Raw genomic sequence first — 24,094 nt, forward strand, 5'->3', positions numbered from 1 at the left:
TTCATAATGTTAGCCTTTCATAACATTAGCCTTTCATAACATTAGCCTTTCATAACCTTAGCCTGTCATAACATTAGCCTTTCATAACATTAGCCTTTCATAACCTTAGCCTGTCATAACATTAGCCTTTCATAACATTAGCCTTTCATAACCTTAGCCTTTCATAACATTAGCCTTTCATAACCTTAACCTGTCATAACGTTAGCCTTTCATAACGTTAGCCTACTCACACAGTTTAATTATTGGTGACATCATCTCTCCTCTAAATGTGCAGTCATATTTCCAGTAGTTTAAAACAGTGACTCATTCTGAAACCACCTTTAAACTGACCTCAGAATTCTGGATTCCATCAAAGTAGGTTCTCTAAATATGTGTCACTCACTTGAAAGACATTTATTCTGTTTATTATACCTGTCAATCAACTGGGGTGGAACTGGCACCTGAGCTGTCCAATCAGGTTCCAGAGGTGGACCGCACTAGTTAATATTTTCCTGGGCATGACCCGCCCTACTCTGCCTCTGATTGGCTCATCAGTCCTCATGCCTAAAGTTAACCAATCTAATCAGTGACGGTACAGAGTACTGGCCAATTAGAGGCAGAGTAGGCGGGTCATGGCTTCACCATCCTAGTGGAAAAAATGGGCAGTTTAGCTCCAATGTTTACTGAATGGAACATCAGGGGGATTTAGAAGAGGGTATAAACAATACAGACTGAAAAATAAGTAGGTATACGCCGCATACCCTGGACTACACCACTGCTTGTGTGTCATGTAGGATTTGTCACGTAGTGGTTTAAAGCTCCTGCTTCTTTTCAACCATGTTTCACAGATATTATTTTCACGGTTAGTAGTGTTGTAGTCAAGACCACTTTAACCACGACCAGGTCAAGACCAGGACCAGAGTGAATCAGAAGTGACAGGGTTAAGACTTTGAAGGGCTGAGACTAAATGGAGACCAAGACCAAAGCAGGGCAGACACTAAATGCATCGTGGGAAAGAGATTATGATATGATATGACTAAGCAGGTTAATATTCTCACCACATCACTGACAGAACCTTCGTCTTCAGTGTATTTAAACTCCTACAGAGGGTAGGTGTGTACGTTGTAAAGGCCCGTTCATACACTACATCAGGGGTGTCAAACATACGGCCCGTGGGCCAAAATCGGTCCCCCATAGGTCCAGTCCGGCCTATGGGATGAATGTGTGAAATGCAACAATTCCACGAAAGATTTGAACAGTTAATTTATTTATTTTTTTATTTTTTCTCTTTTTTTTAATTAATTAATTTAGTTTAGAGGCCACATGAATCCCTACTATGGTCTCAGGTGGGTCAGACCAGTCATAATAACCTTTAACCCTTTCATGCATGAATTATTAGAACCTGAGTCAATATTTTTTTCTTGAGTGTATTTATTCCTCTTTAGGCATGAAAAAAATAATGCAAATGAATTTTCTTTTTATGAACCTATTTTTCATGGAGTCACAAAAATGTCCACTCAGCTGGACACCACGCATTTAATTTTTGAAGCAAAGAAACATGGATTTAAAACTCATCATCAGAAAGTGATACACTGTGTGAAAACTATGAAATAAAAACATTTTTAATGTCACATAAATGCCAAACAAATTTAATTGCTAAATCGCTAAAGTTTTCTCACATTTGATCATACTCTAATATTAGTTATTACTCATTTCATGGAGATAAAATCCTCCCGGGAATTTGACAGTTTTAGCTTTTTTACATTGAAGTTGTCTTGATTGGAAACTGCCTAATGCAACAGTTTTTTTCAGATACATTTTTAAAATAATTTTTATTTATTGATTGATTTGTTAATGGAATGTCCTTTGTAATGATATGGAAAAAAAAAAAAAAACTTTTTGCTTCATAAAACTGTTAATTACAGCCTAATAACAAGTAGCAAGTGATTTCCACTCAAACATGTTGGTGCAGATCAGGTTTATCATGAGCAGCAGAGTTACAGTAACTGTATGAACTGCAGTGTTAGTGATGTTGCATAAGCGTCCACTATGTCGGCTGATATGGAACTGAAACAACCAAACCCATGAATATACAAGAGAACAGCTGTGGAGTATCTGTCCACTGGAGTGACCACTGTGCATGAAAGGGTTAAATAATGACAAGTCCAAATGTTTCCTCTTTGTTTTAGTGTAAAAAAGTGAAATTACATGAAACTATGATGTTTTTGTGGCTCGAACCGACATGCTTTTATTTTCTAAAACACAAAAACCTACATGAGTCAGGATGTGAACCTCAGTCTCTGGTGCCAAGGTCCTGGATTTATTAAATCCTCCTTTTAATCCAACCGTCTCCTGCTGTTTAAGAAAAAGGAGAAAAAAAAAAAAAATCTAATCAGTGACAAATTAGGTCTAGATGTGCACTACAATGGCAAAGTTAATTCTGGTGACTTGTTTCTTATTGACAGAAGGACAGCGAAGAGATTTATCAACAAAAGTAAAAGACGGTTATCTAAGTAGAACAGATGTTTTGGGCTGACCTTCAAATACAGAGAACATGACGTAGCGTTAACAAATAATGAGGCATTTCTATTAAAACTAGTCACAGAGCAGATTATTTCTCTTCCACAGTTACATCCTCAGGTTGTTCTGTTCTCCTGTTCCACAACTCTCTATATCAGGGTTCTCCAACTCCTGTTCTTTCAGGTTCCACATTCAGCCTGATTTGATCTGCAGTGGACCCAACCAGTCAAATAAGAACAGCAGAACTGATAAATAATGACAACTGATAATTTGTCTGTGTTTTAGTGCAAAAAAACCCCATTCAATTATGAAAATACTTACTTTTATAAACTATCCAAACAAAAAAGATGTGAATAACCTGAAAAAAACTGAAATTTCTTAAGAAAACTAAGTGCAATTTTAACAATATTTTGCCCCAATTTATCATTTTTATATGTGCATTCTGGATCAGATCTACAAAGACACTAAACACTGAGGAACAGGCAGAAAAGAGTTCAAACTGGGCTGAATTTTCTTTACACATTTCAGGTTGTTCGTATTTGTTCAGGTTATTCACATTTTAGTGTTACAGGAGAGTTTATAGATGTAAATATTTTCATAATTTAATGTTTTGTTTTGTTTTTTTAAACTTTATTTTTATTGTTTCTTTAATGTACATTACAAAACCAGACAAACATAGGGGACATATGGGATACACTGACTACAATAAACCTTGTGGCTAACAGTTGTTTTTAGCAGTGTGATGTTGAAGTGAAACTTGTCCGTTTCTTCCATTTATCCTGACTCTTCTTCTTCAGTTTCAGTTTATGGGTCAGAATCTCCATCTGAAATATTCCATTCACAGTTTGGATCCAGTCGTTAGTTGTCGGTGGTTCTAATCGGCACCATTTTTTGGTAATAGCCTTTTTACAGCTTGATAATAGTATTTTAAACAAATATCTATCATTTTTTCTGACATTACCAATAATCCATCCAAAATACATCACCAAACATGTTTTAGGAATTGCATAACCCATTATCTGAACAACTGTTGAATATATATGATCCCAGAATGAAGCAAGTTTAGGACAAAACCAAAGACATGTGCATGATTCACACTGACATCTGCACGTTCTGTCCAACAGGGTTGAACTGTGGACACATATTCAGCTGTAATTTTAGGAGTTATGAAAAATCTAATTCTATTTTTCCAGCAGTGTTCCCTCCATGTTCTTGAAGAAGTGTCTGACTGTGAGTTCTCCACATACTGACCTATTCCTCCTCTCAGACACACATTCCTAGTTCTTTTTCCCATTTCTGTTTCACATCCAAAGTGTTCCAACCTCTGTTCCCCTTTAAATTAATTTAATGCTATTTTTGGCTCTAAAACATAGACAAAAATTTGAAGTTGTCATCATTTATAGGCATAATGTAATTTTTTTTTTTTTCCCTATCAAACCCAGTAGTAAATCTGCACTCATTCTTTTTTGTGGGTTCTTCTGCTGTTATTATTTGACTGTAGATCAGATTGGTCTGGATGTGGAACCGACACTAAAATGAGTTCCACAGCCTGGACTGTGGAATTTTTGCACTTTGTAAATTCATCTCACGGGCTGCATTGGAACCTTTGGTGGGCCGCATTTGGCCCCCGGGACACATGTTTGACACCCCTGCTCTATGTAGGATGTATAATTCTACCTGAAACATACATGTTTATTTAATAGAATAATCACCAAATGTAAAACGTGTCTCCTGTGTCCCCTTTCTCCCCCTAACTAAAGCCATAAACATCACTGAAGCCTGGTTTGCATGGCTCCCTTCTGTGTGACCTAGACTGTTGTGCACTGCAGCAGTGGCACATTATTCCTTTGAAGGAGGAAACCCGGAGCGCCAGCGTTGGCAACACTCCCTGTGTTTAACACTCACTAAAGGTTATTGCTTCAAAAACTCCCCCATTTTAATCCATCACCGCTACAATACAAAGTCAGACTATTAAAACATATGTTCACATATAAAATACAAACATGCATATTTTTATTTTCAATCATCACAGACAGACGTAGACGCTGCAGTAATGAAGCGAACATTATGATGCATAAACAGATGAAGTCCGAACAGTCTGGACGTACCCTGGTGACAGGTGTAAACATAGTAAGGATGCACCGATCTGATACCAGTATCAGGCATCGGCTCCGATACTCACTGTGTGTACTTGTAAAAGTAATCCGATACAAATGCACCGATTCCACTTCTGTCCGTGTGCCATTCCCAGTTCAGTGCAGCAGGTACGAGGAGGAGGAAGAATGTGTGTGAGTGTGAAGAGTGTGGAGATGGAACCAAAGAAATGAGGCTGATCACAGTAAGGCTGACTGACAGTACCGTTCAGACACAGACAGATACAGACGCAGCCTTCTGTCTGTAATCTGACTACATTCATCTGTTTTCCAGCTGATGGAGGATGAGTACCCAGACAGAGAATACCAGCGGAACTGTGGAGGTAGAGGATCTGTTCAAAGAGAAAAACTACTGACACATTTAGGACAACTACCCAGGACTGGGCTGGGGTACAGAGCGGTGCAGACCACCACCAGTGGAAGTGAAAACCAAACTTCTCACTCATTTGTCTTTTCTCTTCCTGCTGAAGCTAAACTTTTAAACCTTACCAGAGAAAACGCTGCAGCATCAGTATCACAGTAGTGTTCCCTCTGTCGTCTACAGGTTTGTTATTACTGACTTTCTTCTTCTTCTTCATTAAACTTTCCTCTTCTTCGTGGTATTTGTCCAGTATGGTTAATTCAGAGTGGCGCCCCCTGGTGGATTAATTGACAAACGCTCATTCCAACACATTAAATGTCAGTAGCAGCACTTTGTTCCAGTCAGACTAATGACAACGACAATAAAGCACATTTATATGGAAGTAAATCTGTCTCATCAGATTTTGAATAATAAAAGCCACGGAATTTCTAGCACTGAATTTTTTTGCACTGAAATTAAGTATCTGAATTTTCTTCGGTGTCACATGACCAACCTAACGTAACTTGATTGGCTGGCTGGCGGTTCAACTTGAGATAGAATCATTGTTTTTCCTTGGTGTCCTGGGTGTGTGATCAGAATATTTGCAAAATAATTTTTTAATTCTGATTTTTTTTGTTCTAAATTTATGGAACATAGTAAAATTGAGAGACAAAAAAATTCAGATACTTAATTTCAGTGCAAAAAAAAAAAAAAAAATCAGATAATTTCAGTGCAAAAAAATTCAGATTCTTAATTTCAGCGCCAAAAAAAATCAAATAATTAATTTCAGTGCAAAAAAATTCAAGTACTTAATTTCAGTCCTAGAAATTCAGTGGCTTTTATAATTCAAAATCTGATGAGACACATTTACTTCCACACATTTACAAAAGGAACTAAGAACTGGAATGGGATTATTAAGTTCTCATATCGGTACTCGGTATCGGCAAGTACTCAAATGTAAGTACTCGTACTCGTACTTGTACTCGGTGGATCCCTAAAACACAGTTTAAAATTGGCTGCAGCAAACAAAGAGTGACACTACTAAAAAAATGGTTGGATAACGCCTTCCCAGGAGAATGAAAAATGTCTCCAAAAAATACACACTTTGCTGGTGTGAGAGCGGTGGAGTCATTGAAAGCACCATCATTTCTGCTCTGTTAAAAGAATGGAGTTCGGCTGATAAGTCAGCAGCGCCCAACGGCCGCCGACTGCAGATTTATTTCCCTAACAGCAGCACTGACAGTATCAGTGAGGCCAAGCTGGGGGCGTGGAGGTGACTGTGTTCAGGTGCAGACTGAAGTGCTCTTAGTCTGCACGTCCCAAGAAGACGACAACACTAGACGCAGCTACTTATTACTGCCCTAAAGCAACATTTAACCTGCTTCTATCACTATACTTAGAGTAATGTAGTGGCTTTTTCAACTGGATATTGAACTATTTTATGTTCCAGCAGGTACTCCGAGTAAAACACAGTATTTAAATCTGCTGCCTCTCAGCTGGGAACTAAAATATAAACTTTACCCTATTCACAACATTTTACCATTTTGTCTACCGCACAGGTGTCAAACATGCGGGGGCCCGGGGGCCAAATCTGCTGTAAATAATACTGTTCTACCACAACTAACCATGTACTTTCTTCACATCTCATTTAGGAGGAAAAATCTCCCATTAAACTTAAAAAGGAAATATTGATATTTGTAAATTCTAGCTACAGCTCGTAACGTGTGCTGTTCATGCTGATTTGAGATATAAACGTAAATATTGATGATCAATATGATATTTATCACAATATTAAACTATATTATAACATTTGTCATTATTGTTTTGTATCCCAGACCCCTGTTAGAAAACAAACAGCTGAATTCAACGTGTCCCAACTAGGGATGGAACCATATGAAAATTTCATATCATGGTTATTGTGACCAAAATTATCACAGTTCTCATTATTATCGCAGCATTGTTGAAATTGTGCTCAAAATGTTCAGAAAGTACTGATACGCACACTGAAATAATTTAACCAACAAAACCAAATACAATAAGTGTAACCATGTTCCTTCTGTGTCAGAAACATTCCAATATTAACCCTTAGTGGTCTGAGTCTATTCTGTCTGTTTTTCAGTCCTTTTGATTTGGCCTTTATATACTATAGAAACAAATGTTTACTATACCCATGTTTGGATCTGTTTTTTCAGCACAACTTCAGCTAAATCATCTGTCTATTATTTTTTTCACTTTAACCTACTATAAAAACATAAAAGGACAGAAAACACACACACACAAAATCAGATTTGAGCAATGTATATAATTTATTGCATAAATAACACACAGATGCTTAACGAACCTTTTCAAAGACTTTAAAAGTGAATATTGGTTCCAAATATTAGATATATAAAATTAAAATTAAAACTATACTCAAATATTTGACATAAAAGCAGATCTTTACATAGGCGTTTTCTCTGGAAAAGTGCGTTAATCAAACACGGTTATCATGAGAATTAGGATTTAAACAGTAATACTAACTGTCTGTGGTTTTACCGCCGTTTATCGTTATACTGGTAATCGTTACATCCCTAGTCCCAATACTTTTGTCCATATACTATATGACTTTGGCAATCATGTTATGAGACTGACGATACGTATCCTGTACTGTATGACAAATGCATTACTCATCTCAGTCCCTTTGGCCTCTTGTGTACAATTGCTCATAATATCCAGATGGCCTCGGACACAGGTGTCAAACTCATGTTAGGTCAGTTCCATATTCAGCTCAATCTGATCTGCGGTGGGCCGGACCAGAAAAATAAGAACAGAAGAACCTAGAAATAATGACAAATTTTTGTCTTTGTTTTAGTGCCAAAAAAACCCCCCATTAAATTATGAAAATACTTTTATAAACTATCAAAAAAAAATTAAAAAAAAAACCCTGAAAAAACTGAAATTTAAATTAAAAACCATAAGAAAATTTAGTGCAATTTTAACAATATTCTTCCTCCACTTCTCATTAGTCCATGTGCATTCTGGATCAGATCTACAAAGACACTAAACACTGAGGAACAGGCAGAAAAACTGTTAAAATTGTGCTGAATTTTCTATAGACATTTCAGGTTGTTCAGATTTGTTCAGGTTATTCACATTTTAGTGTTTCAGGAGAGTTTGGAAATGTAAATGTTTTTATAATTTAATGTGATTTTTTGCACCAAAACAAAGGAAAAAAATTAAGTTGTTAATTCTGGATTTTTTTTTTTTTTTCTTTTTTTTTGGCTTAATTGAAGATTTTTTTTTATTTAATTGAATGTTTTGGGGTTTTTTTTGGCTTAATTGAAGATTTTATTTACTTAATTGAAGATTGTTTTTTTTTTTGGTTTAATTCAAGATTTTTTTTTTTAACTTAAATGATGATTTTTTTATTGCATAGTTGAAGATTTTTTGCTAAATTTGAGATTTTTTTTTACTTAATTGAAGATTTTTTTGCTTAATTGAAGAGGGTTTTTTTGGCTTAATTCAATTTTTTTTTTACTTAATTGAAGATTTTTTTGGCTTAATTCAAGATATTTTTTTGACTTAATTAAAGAAATTTTTCGGCTTAATTGAACTTTTTTTTTTTTTTAAGTTAATTGAAGATTTTTTTTTTTTTTTTTGACTTAATTCAAGATTTTTTCCTTAATTCAAGCTAATTTTTTTTTTTTTTTTTTTTGCTTAATTCAATTGAAGACTGTGGAATTTTTGCACTTGGCAAAAACATCCCAGGGGCCAAACTGGACCCTTTGGTGGGACGCATTAGGCCCCCGGGCCGCATGTTTGACCCCTCTGGCCTAGGAGGTTACAACGTCCACACCAAGGAATTAAAAAGCAGCTCTACACCAAATGTATGCAAATGTAATGAATCTGTAATGTGTTGGATCAATTATCTGGATGACATTCAGTTCAACACACAGCATTCCTCGTAGCTACAGGCTTTTTGTTTTCTCTCCATCGTGATGAAAGGCTCTTCAGATTTCATATCACTTCATATTTTACCCACTCAATCATTTGCACACACTTACTGGACTGACTGCAAATGGCAACGATCAGAAATGTTCAAGAATACAGCATCCAACCGCCGTCCTCTAGGAAAATGTCACTTATATTATAACACGAAGTTTGAGGAGAAATAAATGCCTTTCTTTTTAATGTATTCAATAGAAGTGCTTATAGTTTGACTTTGTAGTATCTGGGCGTCTGCTATACAGAATTAAAAGTATTTAGATTACATCTCTTCTCATTTTATTGCAGGGAGCTGTTAAAAGATGGTAAATGCTTAATGTCGTGGGCAGCTGTGGCTGAAACGTTACAACAGTTCATCCATAAAATGTGAAGTTGGTCCCATCGTCAGCGCGTTTATCACTCCTGGAACTCTGTCCAATCATTCAAGTACTGCATCAGCCCATTTAAGAAAGGATTTAGTCGACTGAAAGAGGCATTCTTTTTTGCTTTAGAGTTATTCATGGCATAAAGAATACAAAACTATCAGTAGAACAGACTTTATTTGCCATTTGCACAGATACATGGCAGTACAGGGACATTAGAATTCTTGTGCATTTCCCTCAATCACGGAGTTAGAAAAGACATGATCAAAAACAGAAACAAAACAGAAACACAGTTAAAACATGTAGAAACACTTATTGCACAGACACAAATACACACATAAAATAGAGTACCGTATCAGAGAAGTCATAATAATAATAATAATAATAATAATAATAATAATAATAATGATAATAATAATAATAATAATAATAATAATAATAATAATAATAATAATAATAATGATAATAATAATAATAATAATAATAATAATAATAATAATATGTATTGAATCAAATGTAACAACCATACTTTTTAATTATTCTGTATTTGTTTGTTTTAGGTCTAGTAGATACAAAAGGTTCGTGTCACTGCTGATATCAGACCACAGCTCTGCTCCTTCCCCAGTGTCTTTGTGACCCAGTTACATCCCACTGAACTTCTGAAATCCATGAGCGGTGGTCAGTGGTGAGAGAAGAATAACGGTTTGATCCTGTTTGAACTGTGCCACCTTTTACGTGCTCTGTTCGTTCTCCTCTTCGTGCATGAATCATGCGTTCTCAGAGGTTTGGAGCTCTTGTACAGGAAACAGAGCCGGAGCCAGAGCTTGTTCTATTAGTTAGACTAGGATGGAAAGTTCACCTGCAAACGGTTCTGTCACTAGGGATGGGAATCCATCAAACAGGTGTGTTTGCATTAACTGTCTGTTATATTTCCATCTGCACAGAAAATAGAACATATACAGTATGAACAAAGAATAAGAACAGATGACGCCGGGCCCTGTGTGTGTGTGTGTGTGTGGGGGGGGGGGGGGGGGGGGGGGGGGGGGGGCGTACAGTGAAACTCCAGACTCTTTACTAATTCCTCTATTTCCTCATTTCTTCTACATGGAACCGTTTCGACTCTGCTCGTCTCCTGTTGTTGTGCTCCTCATTTCCTTTCCTCTACCTTCAGAAACTTGTATTTGAGGGGGTACGACGTTTGTGTCCTGCACCAGAACCAGAACTGGACCCAGATGACGGCCTGGTGTTCACTCTGACACTAGATTCACAAGCACCGCTGAGTAGAGAATCAGATGAATCACATGTGGACGAATGTTTGAACAGACTGGAGGGATTCCACCTTTAGAAGAAATGGAAGCTTTGACAGAGTTCAACTGGACCTGGTGTGGTCTGTTTGGACCTGGTGTGGTCTGTTTAGACCTGGTGTGGTCTGTTTGGACCTGGTGTGGTCTGTCTGGACCTGGTCTGTTTAGACCTGGTGTGGTCTGTTTAGTTTGTTTCTGTCTCAACTCTGTGTTGTCTTCGTTCTGACCAAAACAATGCAGCGTACGTGTGACGTCATCGCGCATGTGCAACGAAGGCGGAATCGTTGAGCAGGTAAACGATTCCAAGGAATCAAGCTACTGGGATCCAGTTCTCAAAAAGAACCAGTTCTTGATTCCCATCCCTATTTGTCACTAAAATAAATCAGTAGTAACTGTAACGTTAGTCAGATGGGTCTGAACTGGGGCTGTTCTGTTAGAGTGTGTGTGTGGGGGGGGGGGGGGTGTTGGAGGAGACTGAAGGAGGTCTGCGTGGGTCAGAGCTGGACCGGAGCTGAAGCTGGGGCTGAAGCTGAAGCGTTGCTCGTGCCAGTACCTTGGAGGCGTGGCTTTGGGGCGATATCTGAAGAAAGGGGTTTGGACTTTTGAATTGAGTTTTTTCAAAGTGTATCTTGCTTGAACTGTTTTTCTGAGCTCTCGTCCCCACCTTTAACTCCTCCCAGTGTGTGAGGCGTTTGTTAATTTGCTGATTTGATCAGCTGTGGCGTGTGTGTCTCAGATGGCTAAGATGACCTCCCTGGTGTGGGAATGTCCAGACGTGCACACGCTGCTGGTTGGAACAGAACGCCTCTCCTGTTGCAGTGAACAACGCTGACAGTCTAATCATGTGACGTTGTAACTGAAGTGTCCTGAAACACTGGGCTGTCCGTACAGGCTCTGTGCTTTGCACGCCCTGATTCAGACATACGGTACTCCAGCACTTCCCCAACAAACTCATTATAACAAATGAATTTGGCAAATCACGGTGGTGTCAGACGTAATGCCGGTGGCTGCTGGTGCACGGGCTGAAAAGTACAGGTGGGTGTGTTTTTGTGTCGCTGGCAGGAGTTTAGATGGAAGCAGCGACTGCTTTTAGAGGCTGTGGACACATGGGGAGACCGCCGACGACAGGAGTCCATTCTATGTTAAACCAACAAAGAGCAAAAGCCTTCAGTTTTTGTGTGCATTATACTGACATGACGAAGAATTACGGAGTGACAAATGGTAGACTTTATTTGGATAGCCCACCTACAGAGAGGATTTTTAACATTTCAGCAGCTTATTAGTGGAAATACAACTATTTGGCTCAGCCTGTGGATGAATCATCACATATGGTGCATCGTTTATTGATAGACTGCAAAAAAGAAATTTCAAGAAAGTAAAAAAAAAACAATAACCAAAAAACATATCTTGTAAATTTTTTTATTATTATATAATATATAATTATTATATAATAATATTTTATTTATTATTATATTTTTATATTTTATTATTATTATATGTTTTTGTTTTTTTTTATTACTCTAAAATTAAAAAACAAACAGCTGCAGATGCACCAAAGGTGTTGTTGTAAATGTGGTGAAGTTGATGTAGACCACTCCCATACAATTTGGAAATGTTCATATATTACTGTGTTTTGGAAGATGACTGGGGATGAACAGTACCACATGTTGGGTTAGGGTCCAAACACACAGACTCCTGATGTTCTATATCTTTGTGACTTTTGGGACACTACCTTTCTTACACTGTAAACCCCAATTAGTTAATTTAACTAAAAAAAAAAAAAATAGTTGAAACTGATTACAGTCAAATTTTTAAGTAACATAACTCAAGTTTTTAAGTTGAAAAAACTATGTTAAATAATATGTCCTAAGTTACTCTATGTGATGCCAACTTCATTTATTAAGTAAAAGAAATATTCTTAATCAAGTTATTTTTACTTCACATTTTGGTTTCTCAAAACAAATCAAAATCAAGTCTAGACAACTTACATTTTTTGTGATCTTATTGTAAAGGATTTCATTTCTATGTAATTAAGTTTTCACTGTAAGTTAACTTAAAAAAATAATTTCAACACAGCTGTACTTTAAAGTGTCTGTTAATCAAAATGCAAATAACACTACTCAGTTTTTTTTTTTTTTAACTGATTACATAAGATTTTTTAAGTAACTTAAACTCAAAACTGCTATGTAACCACAATTTGTATAAAAACACAAGTTAACACACAGAATGTAAATTCAACGTACCCTTTTATTAAAGTAAAAAAGAGTACAGAACTTGCCAAGCATCAAAAATGTTGGCAATGGAAACACAAAGAATCTCTTAACAAATGACCTTACAACAGCTGTCATGAAAAGGAGGAATATTTGGTAAAAGGATTAATATTTGGTGAAAATACTCTTAATAGCTGCAAAAAAAAAAAAAAAAAAAAAAAAAAAAATATATATATATATATATATATATATATATATATATATATATATATATATATATATATATATATATATATATATAACAAGGAACTGGTGGAAGGCAACCATTCCAACAAAGGACCAGTGGATACCCACAACTGAAGAAATATTTCTAATGGAAAAATTAACACAAAGACTGAAACTGCAAGAACCACAACTGGATAAAAAGTGGAATAAACTGACTATATTTACACAAAATCAATAGACTGACTGTTGCTACCTGAGCACAGTGTTTTCTTTTGTACTTATTTGTGCTCTTGTTTCTTCTTCTTCTTCTTCTTCTTCTTCTTCTTCTTCTTCTTCTTCTTCTTATTATTATTATTATTATTATTACATTTATTTATTTATTTGTGTTTCTTTTGTTTTTTGGGGTCTCTTTTGTTTGTCTTTTTCTTTTTGGTTACTGTTACAACTCTACATAAAACTCAATAAAAATTTAAGTTACAAAAAAAAAAAAAACACATCGAATTTAGCCGTGGGTTTTTTCACTGTGTCAGAAACCTAACATGTAGAAGTGGATAAAGGAATCACCAAGGACAGGGATGAGTATATGAAACAGAGCAAAATTAAAAAAACAAAAACAGAAAAATCAACCACAAATAACCAGTATTAAATAATAAGGACTGAAAACGAACAGCCAGAACAATGAGGCCTGACGGTGTCTATAGGTTAAGATAATGCACTGCACACTTTTAATCCCCTTCAGCCAAATATAGTGGAAGATTCTGTCCAAAGTTATTGTGTGTAAAATTTGTGTAAAACTTATTACATGCATATTTATATTTGAAAGTACTCATATTAGAACTGCACAAGGCTGTTTCAAACATATCCCCCCATTTTGCATTGACTGTTGGTTATTAGTGACCGTCTGTTTTGTTTTTCCTAAAAGACATTTTATCACATTTTTCTAAAGAGGGACAAAAATTATGTTGACAAGCACGTTTGTCATAAAATAAGTCATCTAATTTTGAGAAAGTATATCAAATTTGCTTCCAATTAATTCTGAATTAGATTTCACCAGTAACAAGCTAAACCAATTTGTGTAATATCCCAGCAGAAAAACAAGATTGTTTGTGTATTTTTAGCCTGAAATCATTTACATATTGTTTGTGTGTCTTAATTCTTGTGTTTTGAGTGGTTGTCAGATCCACAGCTTTGTCAAATTTTGATAGCGATAAATGGGTTTATTCCAAACTGTTTGGTTCTGCTTCATTATATCTGACTTTTTTCTTGTGTATCTCTTTTATGCACGAGTTAGCTGTGCTAAAATTGAAATGCATTTTAATTTCATCAGAAAATTTCACTGATTATTCAAAAATCAGTGCTTATCAACCTGTCCCCTGCATCAAATAAAAAATTCCAGGGCCCTCCTGTATGGGACGAATCCTTTTCCCTCCTTTCTGTTTTGGTGCAATGATGACAAAATTGCTTTCTTTCAAACTAACATTTATTTAAGTACTTGCTTAAATCAAACAGCATACAATTTGCATGAAAATGCAAATGGAATTTCATGCAACAACATGTGTAGATTAAACTGGAGTGGTGAAAGAGAGTGAATGCGTGCTTGTCAACGTGTGTAATTCCAGAATAGTGAGAAGAGGTAAACGACATGAACATCCAAAAAACAGGAGGTGTGCAGGATCCCAAAATTAACCATGAAAAAATAAAAGAAGGACCGCACAACCTGTGAGCTCCGAAACATTTATTCAGCAACGTGACGTTTGGGCCGAGGCCTTTCATCAGACTGAGGACAGACGGATGAACACAGGGGTTTGTTCTACTGCATCTTGTTTTTATTTATTTGATCTTATTTATTTATTTTATTCTTTTCCTTATCCACGCTGCTGTACTGATGAATGGTGGAACACTGAGCACTTTTTGTCCTGTCTTTTTGTTCTGTCTGTAAGCGCCATCAAGTACCTAACATGTTCAGTGTATGTCTTGTTGTAAATCAAAGCAATCACCTAGACTGCAAAACAAATCTACCTACAGGTACAAATAAAGGAACCTTGAACCTTGAAGCTTGTGTTTTATACACAGCGTCTAATCACAACATGTGACCTGCAATGTACGTCATTTTAGAGAAACAGAAAACATTCTTTTAAAACTTTTCAAACGTATGATCAATTATACACTTAAGCCCAAAATTATTCATACCCCACGCAAAAATTGATTATTTCATAGTTTTAGGTATGAAATGAAGGACAGAGAAAATACTTGTTTAATTCAATTTAATTTATGGTAGATTACGAAACAATACAGCAAATTTGCTTTCTTTGTTGTTGACCTAAAGGTTACATAATCAACATTTTGGGTTTGTATGCATGTCCATAATTATTCATACCCCATGATTAATAATCAGTGGCATAGCCTTTATTTGCTATAACAGCTTGCAAACGGTTCCGATAGTTGCTGATCAGGTTTCTGCAGACTTCAGCAGGGATTTTTGCCCACTCTTCTTTTGCAAAGGTTTCCAAATCCTTGAGGTTAGAAGGTCTTCTTGCCGAAACTTGTGTCTTGACCTCCCTCCACAGATTTTTGATCGGGTTCAGGTCTGGGCTTTGGCTTGGCCACTCCAAGACATTCACATCATTATCCTTGAACCATTTCTTGACAGCTTTCGCTGTGTGTTTAGGATCGTTATCCTGTTGAAACATCTACTGCTGACCCAGATCAAGTTTTTCTGCCGACTGCTTAATATTTTCTTCCAATATCTCAATGTATTGTTCCTTTCTCATGATGCCATTCACTTTGACGAGATTCCCAGGCCCACTTGCAGAGAAGCATCCCCAAAGCATGATGCTTCCACCGCCGTGCTTGACTGTTGAAACCGTGTTCTTGGGTTGGAATGCTTCACCTTTCCTTCTCCAAACAAAGGCCACATCCCTGTGGCCAAAAAGCTCCATTTTTGTCTCATCAGACCACAACATTGATAACCAAAAGCTTGGGTCCTTGTCTAGATGTGCTTTTGCAAAGGCTAGTCTGGCTTTTACATGCCTGGGCTGGAGCAGTGGAGTCTTCCTTGGCCAGCATCCACGGAAGCCCTCTTTGTGCAATGTCCGCTGCAGTGTCTGCCTCGATATGTTGGTTCCAGTTTCACTCAAATTTTTCAGGATAGCCTTGGTGGTGATCCGGGGGTTTTTGCTGACCTCTCTCACAACTTTTCGTGATAGTCTTGATGTCATCTTTGGCTTCCGGCCACGCCCCTTGTGATTCTGTACAGTGTGGAACCTTTAGAACTTGGTGATGATGCTCTGTACAGTGGCGACTGGCACATGAAATTGCTTTGCTATAGCTTTATAGCCTTTGCCATCCTTGTGTGCATTTACAATGCGCGATCGAAGGTCTTCACTCAGTTCTTTTGTCTTTGCCATGCCGTTGGTTTGACTGTTGACCATAAAGTGAGAATGAATGCACTCACTCACTGAATTTATTTCAGTTTATTACATGACAGGTTGCATAAGGGATTGCACATGGTTAGTGAGTTCCAGGGATGGCATTCATAATGATTAGCCCTAGTTTTGGCACCCAAAAAAGCCTAAATTCCATGACCATTCAGGGGTATGAATAATAATGGACATGCATACAAACCCAAAATGTTGATTATGTAACCTATAGGTCAACAACAAAGGAACCAAATTTGCTGTATTGCTTCGTAATCTACCATAAATAAAATGAAATTATACAAACCTTTTCTCTGTCCTTCATTTCATATAAAAACTATGAAATAATCAATTTTTGCGTGGGGTATGAATAATTTTGGGCTTAAGTGTAAATGATCAAAAGTCAAATGTTTCAGACTTTGCCCAAAATAGTCTTTTTGCTTTTGTAAATCTATTTTTGTAAATCTGTTTTTGTAAATCTATTCTTGTAAATTTGTGAATCAGAACTGTGCACACATGCTGTGGTGTTTGTCACCACATTCAGATGGACAGTAGAATTACATGGACCTGTGTACATGCCAAGAAATCTGATTAATACTTGTTTAGAAATGTATGAGTGTAAAGCAGTGTGTGTGTATACATATATATATATATATATATATATATATATATATATATATATATGTACTTCTTTTTTTTTTTTTTATCAATTACTAGAAATTTCAGATGACTCCATTTGAATCCCAGGCGACCCTAACGTGGGATCCTGACCCCAAGGTTGAAAAACACTGGGTTCGGCTGTTATTTTATACCAGTGAAGCACAACAGAGCAACTATTTGTCATTATTTTTTTTCATTATTTTGTCATTAGAGTATTTTTCTGTATTTTTCTTAGAAACATTCGTAGCCATCTCAAATCTCCCTGGCAGCTCTCTGAGGCCCCCTAGAGCTCCAGCCCCCCCCCCCCCCCCCCCCCCCACATCGAGAACCTGTGATCTAAGCCAGGGCTGTCAAACTCATTTTATTTCAGTTCCACATTCAGCCCAACTTGATCTGCAGTGGGCCAGACCAGTTAAACAGTAGCATAATAATAACCTGTAAATAATAACGACTCCAAATTTTTCCTCTTTGTTTTAGTGCAATCAAAATGAAATTATAAAAATATGTACATTTGCAAACTATCCAAACAAAAATGATGTGAATAACCTAAAAAAGACTGAAATTTCTTGAGAAAAAAAGTGCAATTTTAACAGTATTACACCTCAACTTACCACTTATACATGCATATTACAGATTGGATCTACAAAGACACAAAATATTTAATAACAAGAAGAATAATGTTAAAATTTCACTTTCAAAATTTCAGGTTTTTTGCATTTTATTGTTAAAGGATAGTTTGTAAATGTTAATATTTTCATCATTTACTGTAAGTTTTTACACTAAAACAAGGAGAAAAATTTGGAGTTGTCCTTACTTATTTATAGATGTAATGTAATATTATGTTTTTCACATTAAACTAAGAACATTTGGAGTCATTATTTATCAGTTATTATGCTATTATTATTTAAGTTGAGCTCTCATTGGTCTGTATGTGGAACCTGAACTAAAACAACTTCGACATCCATGATTGTTCATATCTTAAGTGTAATTTTTGTGCTTTGCAAATTTATCCTGCGGGCCGGACTGGACCCTTTGATGGGCCAGTTTTGGCCCCCGGGCCACATGTTTGACACCTGTGATCTAAACAAACCATTAATGAATTGACTTTCATTCATTTCTACCAGAGCTCATTTGCAGTTGCATTGAAACAAAGCAAACAAATAGTTAGTAGTAAAATGTGTTTGATGGATAATATGTGGACAAACTGTAATTATCAGTGTCTAGACAAACCAACCTGGGGTGTTTTATTTTCCTCAGTGTATTTTGGAGCGCCACATGCAAATGGAGCTGTTTTATTGACAGCTGATAATCTCCATCAGTGTGTTTGTCATGTCTGACATTTTCCTCTCGGAGGTGGCATGGCAGGGTTGTTGTAATTCCAGACAGACAAAATGAGCTCCTGTCAGTAGGAGTCCTCATTCCATCTCATTCCCCTGCAGCAGCTCGTCTCTCTGCAGCCTCTCCATTCACCACGACCGGTGTGGCGGCAGACTCCGGCCTCACGTAGATTCATTTCTACTGATTAAGCCAGCCACTCAACCTCGCAGGAAAACATTTACACCTCAGTTCACAATTTTTACAGTTTGGAAAACACCTGTCCTGATACAGACGCGCTCTCTCCCCCAGCTCTTAGATTGACAAAAACAGATGATTAAAAGATAAGTTTGAAAGAGACAAGGAGAATACAGAATGGAAAGACCCAGCAGGCACAGTTAATGCTCCTGCACGGCGCTGCAGACTGATGTGTGCAGCATTGAAGAGCTCAGCCTGACACCGTACTAATATATTTTATCCATTCACACCATATCCAGGAAATATTTACTTACTCCATGCACTGATTTATTTGACCGCCGTCGTATTTGTGGGCAGAGGATAATAAAAGATCACAACAGCATATTCATGTTCCTGTGTGGAAGTGGGAGGGACTAATTTGACTGTACACATATATGGGTTTGTTGGATGTCTGTTTTTATCTTGTATGTACATACAGGAAATTTCGGCACACTTTACCTCACAGGTGTCAAACATGCGGCCCGGGGCCCAAATCCGGCCCACCAAAGGGTCCAGTCCAGCCCTGTAGGATGAATTTGTGAAATGCAGAAATTAAATTTTTGCATCTAAGGACTGGACCCTTTGGCGGTTCGGATTTGGCCCCCGGGCCACATGTTTGACACCTGTGTGTTAGAACCTTGGACACTTGACTGCCACATGAACTGACAGAATGCTGCTAGGGACTGGTACCGACATTACAACCAATGAGTTCCCCCACTTAACTGACTGTTCTTGTTCTTGGGTCAAATCTCACGACTGGGACTTTGTGTAATAAATAATTGCAGGATTCAGTGAGTCAAGGGCGTACAGGAAATCCTGCTGAAATTTGAGGGAGATGCTAAATTCTCATTTTTCATATCGGAGGTCTCCAGCGACGCTTTGTCCTAAGTATGAGTCTGAAAATCTGGTGTAACAAGAGGTTAGGCAGCAGCAAAAAGCTTGGAATTTTTCTTCTGTTCAGTGTTTACTACACTGCTGTACTTATAATATATGTGCCGCAAGTATTCATTATCTGATAATGAATGTGTCGAGTATCCATTGTTGTATTCATTACTTAATCATCACTTCTGTGTAAGAAGAAAACTGTGCATTTTATGATTCGGCCTCTGAGCATCTTCAGCAAGAGTAGTTACAAAAAACACTATTATCAGTCGTCTGTAGCATATTCAACCATAATAACAGATTTGTTGTCATAATGTTGTGTTTTTTCATATTGCAAGAAGGTATCTTCATGTTAAGACAAAATATTCTAACAGTATTTCACTCAACCTTTTTGTTTCAGTTTGTAACAACATAAATAATGTGAATATATTAAAAAAATTCATGGGAAGGAATGTTTCTCGGACCAAAAAAGACTTTGTTTGAGGTGCTCTTTGGAAAAAAGGATTCAAAAAGTAGATATCAAACTGGAAGAAAAATCTAAGGTACTCTCTTTAAACATTAAAATGCCTTTATTACCATGGCACGGTCATATCTAGACCTAAAAAAAGGGCCGTGCCATGTTAATACAGACATTTTAATGTTTAAAGAGAATGCCTTGGATTTTTCTTCCAGTTTGATATCTAATGTGTATTTATAGTTCCATAGATTTAATTGTTTTCAACCAAATATTCTGTTAAAACCTTCAGCTCTTAGAAAACACTCTGCGCTGTGTGCCCTTCCTGATAAATGTCCTAGCTCAGGGCTGTCAAACTCATTTTCTTTCAGGTTCCACATTCAGCCCAATTTGATCTGCAGAGGGCCGGACCAGTAAAATAACAGCATAATAGCCTATAAATAATGACAACTCCAAATTTTTTAGTGCAAAAAAACACATTAAATGATGAAACTATTTCTATCCAAAACAAAAAAGATGTGAATAACTGGAAAAAACTGAAATTTCTGAAGAAAAATAAGTACAATTTTATCAATATTCTGCCTCAACTTATGATTTCTCCATGTGCATTACAGATCAGATCTACCAAAGACACAAAACAGGTAGAATATTGTTAAAATTACACTTATTTTTCTTTAGACATTCCAGGTTGTTCATATTTGTTCAGGTTATTGACATTTTATTGTTAAAGGAGATCAGAATTTAATGTTCTTTGCAGTAAATCAAAGAGAAAAAACTGGTGTTGCCATTATTTATCGGCATAATGTTATATTATTTTTTTCACATTAAACCAAGAAGAACATTTGGAGTCATTATTTCTAGGTTATTATGCTGTTATTTTTGGGTTTGATGCTCTTGACTGTTGATATCTTCGGGTGATTTCTGCATTTTACACTTTGTAAACTCATCTCGAGGGCCAGATTGGACCCTTTGGCGGGCCTGTTTTGGCCCCCGGACCGCATGTTTGACACCTGTGTTCTAGCTACATGAACTGTTGTTCATTTCCGTCTCCTTGCTACTTTGCGTCATAACTGATTTGTTTTTTCTCTTTTTCTCTTTTGTTGCAGAGAACACAATCAGCAGATGAACTATGAATGCTGAACACAATGATCTCCACCCTCCAGCGCCAGACAATGAGAGGTCGTAGGCTGAAGGGGGCGCTGTCCAACCCCCTGTTTGTGTTGCTTTTGGCCCTTCAGATCCTGGTGGTGGCTGGGCTGGTCCGAGCTCAGACCTGTCCTTCTGTCTGTTCATGCAGTAACCAGTTTAGCAAAGTCATATGCACCCGTCGCAGTCTACGGGACGTCCCCGATGGCATTTCCACCAACACTCGCTACCTGAATCTCCAGGACAACCTAATCCAGGTCATCAAGGTGGACAGTTTCAAACACCTGCGCCATCTGGAGATCCTACAGCTGAGCAAGAACCACATCCGCAGCATTGAAATCGGTGCGTTCAATGGTCTGGCCAGTCTCAACACCTTGGAGCTCTTCGATAATCGGCTGACGACAATCCCCAACGGGGCGTTTGAGTACCTGTCCAAGCTGAAGGAATTATGGCTTCGGAACAACCCCATCGAAAGTATACCACCCTATGCCTTCAACCGGGTCCCCTCGCTTCGAAGGCTTGATCTGGGTGAGCTTAAACGTCTCTCCTACATTTCTGATGGAGCTTTCAAAGACTTGAGTAACCTGCGCTACTTAAACCTGGGCATGTGCAACCTCAAGGAGATTCCCAACATCCTGCCTTTGGTCAGGCTCGAGGAACTAGAAATGTCCGGCAATCAGCTCTCTGTTGTCAAGCCCAGTTCATTTACCGGGTTAGTCAACCTCCAGAAGCTGTGGATGATGCATGCCCAGATCCAAACCATTGAGAGAAATTCCTTTGATGACCTGCAGTCGCTGGTGGAGCTCAACTTGGCTCACAACAACCTAACCTTTCTACCACATGACCTCTTCACACCGTTGCATCGCCTGGAGCGGGTCCACCTCCATCACAACCCTTGGAACTGCAACTGTGATATCTTGTGGCTCAGCTGGTGGCTCAAGGAGACGGTACCGGCTAACACCAGCTGCTGTGCCCGTTGCCATTCCCCTACAGTCTTTAAAGGTCGCTACATTGGAGAATTGGACCACAGCTACTTCCAGTGTGATATCCCCGTCATCGTGGAGCCGCCGAGTGACTTGAATGTGACAGAAGGGATGGGCGCAGAGCTTAAATGTCGTACGAGTTCCTTGACATCCATCAGCTGGCTTACACCAAATGGGTCGTTGGTGACACACGGGGCTTATAAGGTGCGCTTGTCTGTTCTCAACGATGGGACCCTGAACTTTACAAGCGTCACGATGCAGGACACCGGGACTTATACCTGTATGGTGAGCAATACAGCGGGCAACATTTCTGCCTCAGCTGTGCTTAATGTCACTTCTGTGGATAACAGCGGAGTGACCTATTTCACAACAGTCACTGTGGAGACCATTGAGACCACGCCGGACGAAAGCCAAACGCCACTTCCCCCGTTTGGCTGGGTGTCATCCTCTACCACAAAAGGCACTCCTGTTTCAACAAGGACCACAGAGCGGACTTACACCATTCCAGTTCTCGATCCGGATGGAGAGGGAACCCTCAATGGCCTAGACGAGGTGATGAAAACAACCAAGATTATCATCGGCTGCTTTGTGGCCATCACGCTTATGGCTGCTGTGTTGCTGGTTATTTTCTACAAGATGAGGAAGCAGCATAACCAGCAGGATCCCGACGGCCCCGCCTCCTCCATGGAGGTCATAACTGTCGAAGAAGAGCTGGCAGGGGTCGCCGCCATGGAGAGACATCTATCGCTGCCCCCGCTGGAGCACTACAACCACTACAACACCTATAAGAGCACTTACCACCACCCCCCTATGCTCAGTACCATACACAGCTCAGCAACACAGGAACCTTTACTGATTCAAGCCTGCTCAAAAGACAATGTACAAGAGACCCAAATCTGATCCTGCTTTTGACAAAATATACACTATCAGCAGTTTCATACATGGGAGTGCAATGGACCAAAACATCAACATAAAATAAAAATGACAATAACTTCAACAAAGTTCATGTTGATAACGGTGATAAATTAGCATTTGGAAAAGGGACGACATATGATACTTTAACAAGTGTCTTTACAAAAACAAAGATTATTTATTAAAAGTATGTCTAGTGGCTAAATGAAGAAAAAACAATTTGTGATAGCTTTTTAGCTCCTTTAATTTCTCTCTCTCTCTCTCTCTCTCTCTCCCTGTCTCTCTCTCTCTCTCTCTCACTCTCTCTGTGTAATACTGCACAAGGGAAAGAATGGTTCACCAATAGGCAATGAATCTTATGTAATTCTTGTAAAAACTGGCCATACATTAATACATTTTATGAATATAGCTGATATTTTTGGGGATTTTGAAGGGCATTTTTTGCTCTTTGTTCACTCTATATTAGTGAGACGTACATCATATTTTTGCTGTCACTCAACACAAAATGAGATCTTGTAATGACACCACAGTGTTGCCGGGATGTCTGAAGAGCAAAGCAGCCAAATGAGTAAATGTGCATTACCCCTGAGGCTCCCAAACAACAGCCGCATCCTTCACTTTAATTAAGATCAAGTTCTTGCTCGTACTCCTCCCTCGACCTGTCCTTAACACTTGTCTCTGTATTTCCTTTCTGCTCCTCCTCTTTTCTCTCTGCGTCTTCTTAGTCTGCATTCTCTCTGTTTCGTTTTGCATCTACATCCTTCTTCGACTGTCTTTCTCGGACTTAGCTCAGACACATTCTTCACCTCTCTCCGCGTCTCATTTGTCTCGTTTCATCCATTAGTCCAGTGTCCATGATTATAACCCTGCAATGTTAATACCAGTAAACTTTTTAAATGGAAATGTGTCACATATGGTTAGTAGAGCTAAATTAACTTGGTTGCTAATTGTGCAACCTTGAGCATTTCTCAGAATTCAAGATGGCGTCCTCCACCATCTTGAATTTTCAACAA

At 38.0% G+C, this 24,094-nt stretch overlaps 1 protein-coding gene across 2 annotated transcripts in view; it reads left to right on the top strand.

Annotated features, from left to right (window-relative positions):
* The window catches only part of lrrc4cb (leucine rich repeat containing 4C, genome duplicate b), a 126,418-nt gene extending 102,961 nt beyond the window's left edge, over nucleotides 1-23,457 (top strand). For both annotated transcript variants that reach the window (XM_030130818.1, XM_030130819.1), the window contains exon 2: nucleotides 21,147-23,457. In XM_030130818.1, the coding sequence (XP_029986678.1) occupies nucleotides 21,174-23,069 (1,896 nt within the window). In that variant the 5' untranslated portion in view covers nucleotides 21,147-21,173 and the 3' untranslated portion in view covers nucleotides 23,070-23,457. The remainder of the gene's footprint in view (nucleotides 1-21,146) is intronic.
* The last annotated feature ends 637 nt before the right edge of the window (nucleotides 23,458-24,094 follow it).

Source organism: Sphaeramia orbicularis, chromosome 3, assembly GCF_902148855.1.
Source record: "Sphaeramia orbicularis chromosome 3, fSphaOr1.1, whole genome shotgun sequence".
Taxonomy (NCBI): domain Eukaryota; kingdom Metazoa; phylum Chordata; class Actinopteri; order Kurtiformes; family Apogonidae; genus Sphaeramia; species Sphaeramia orbicularis.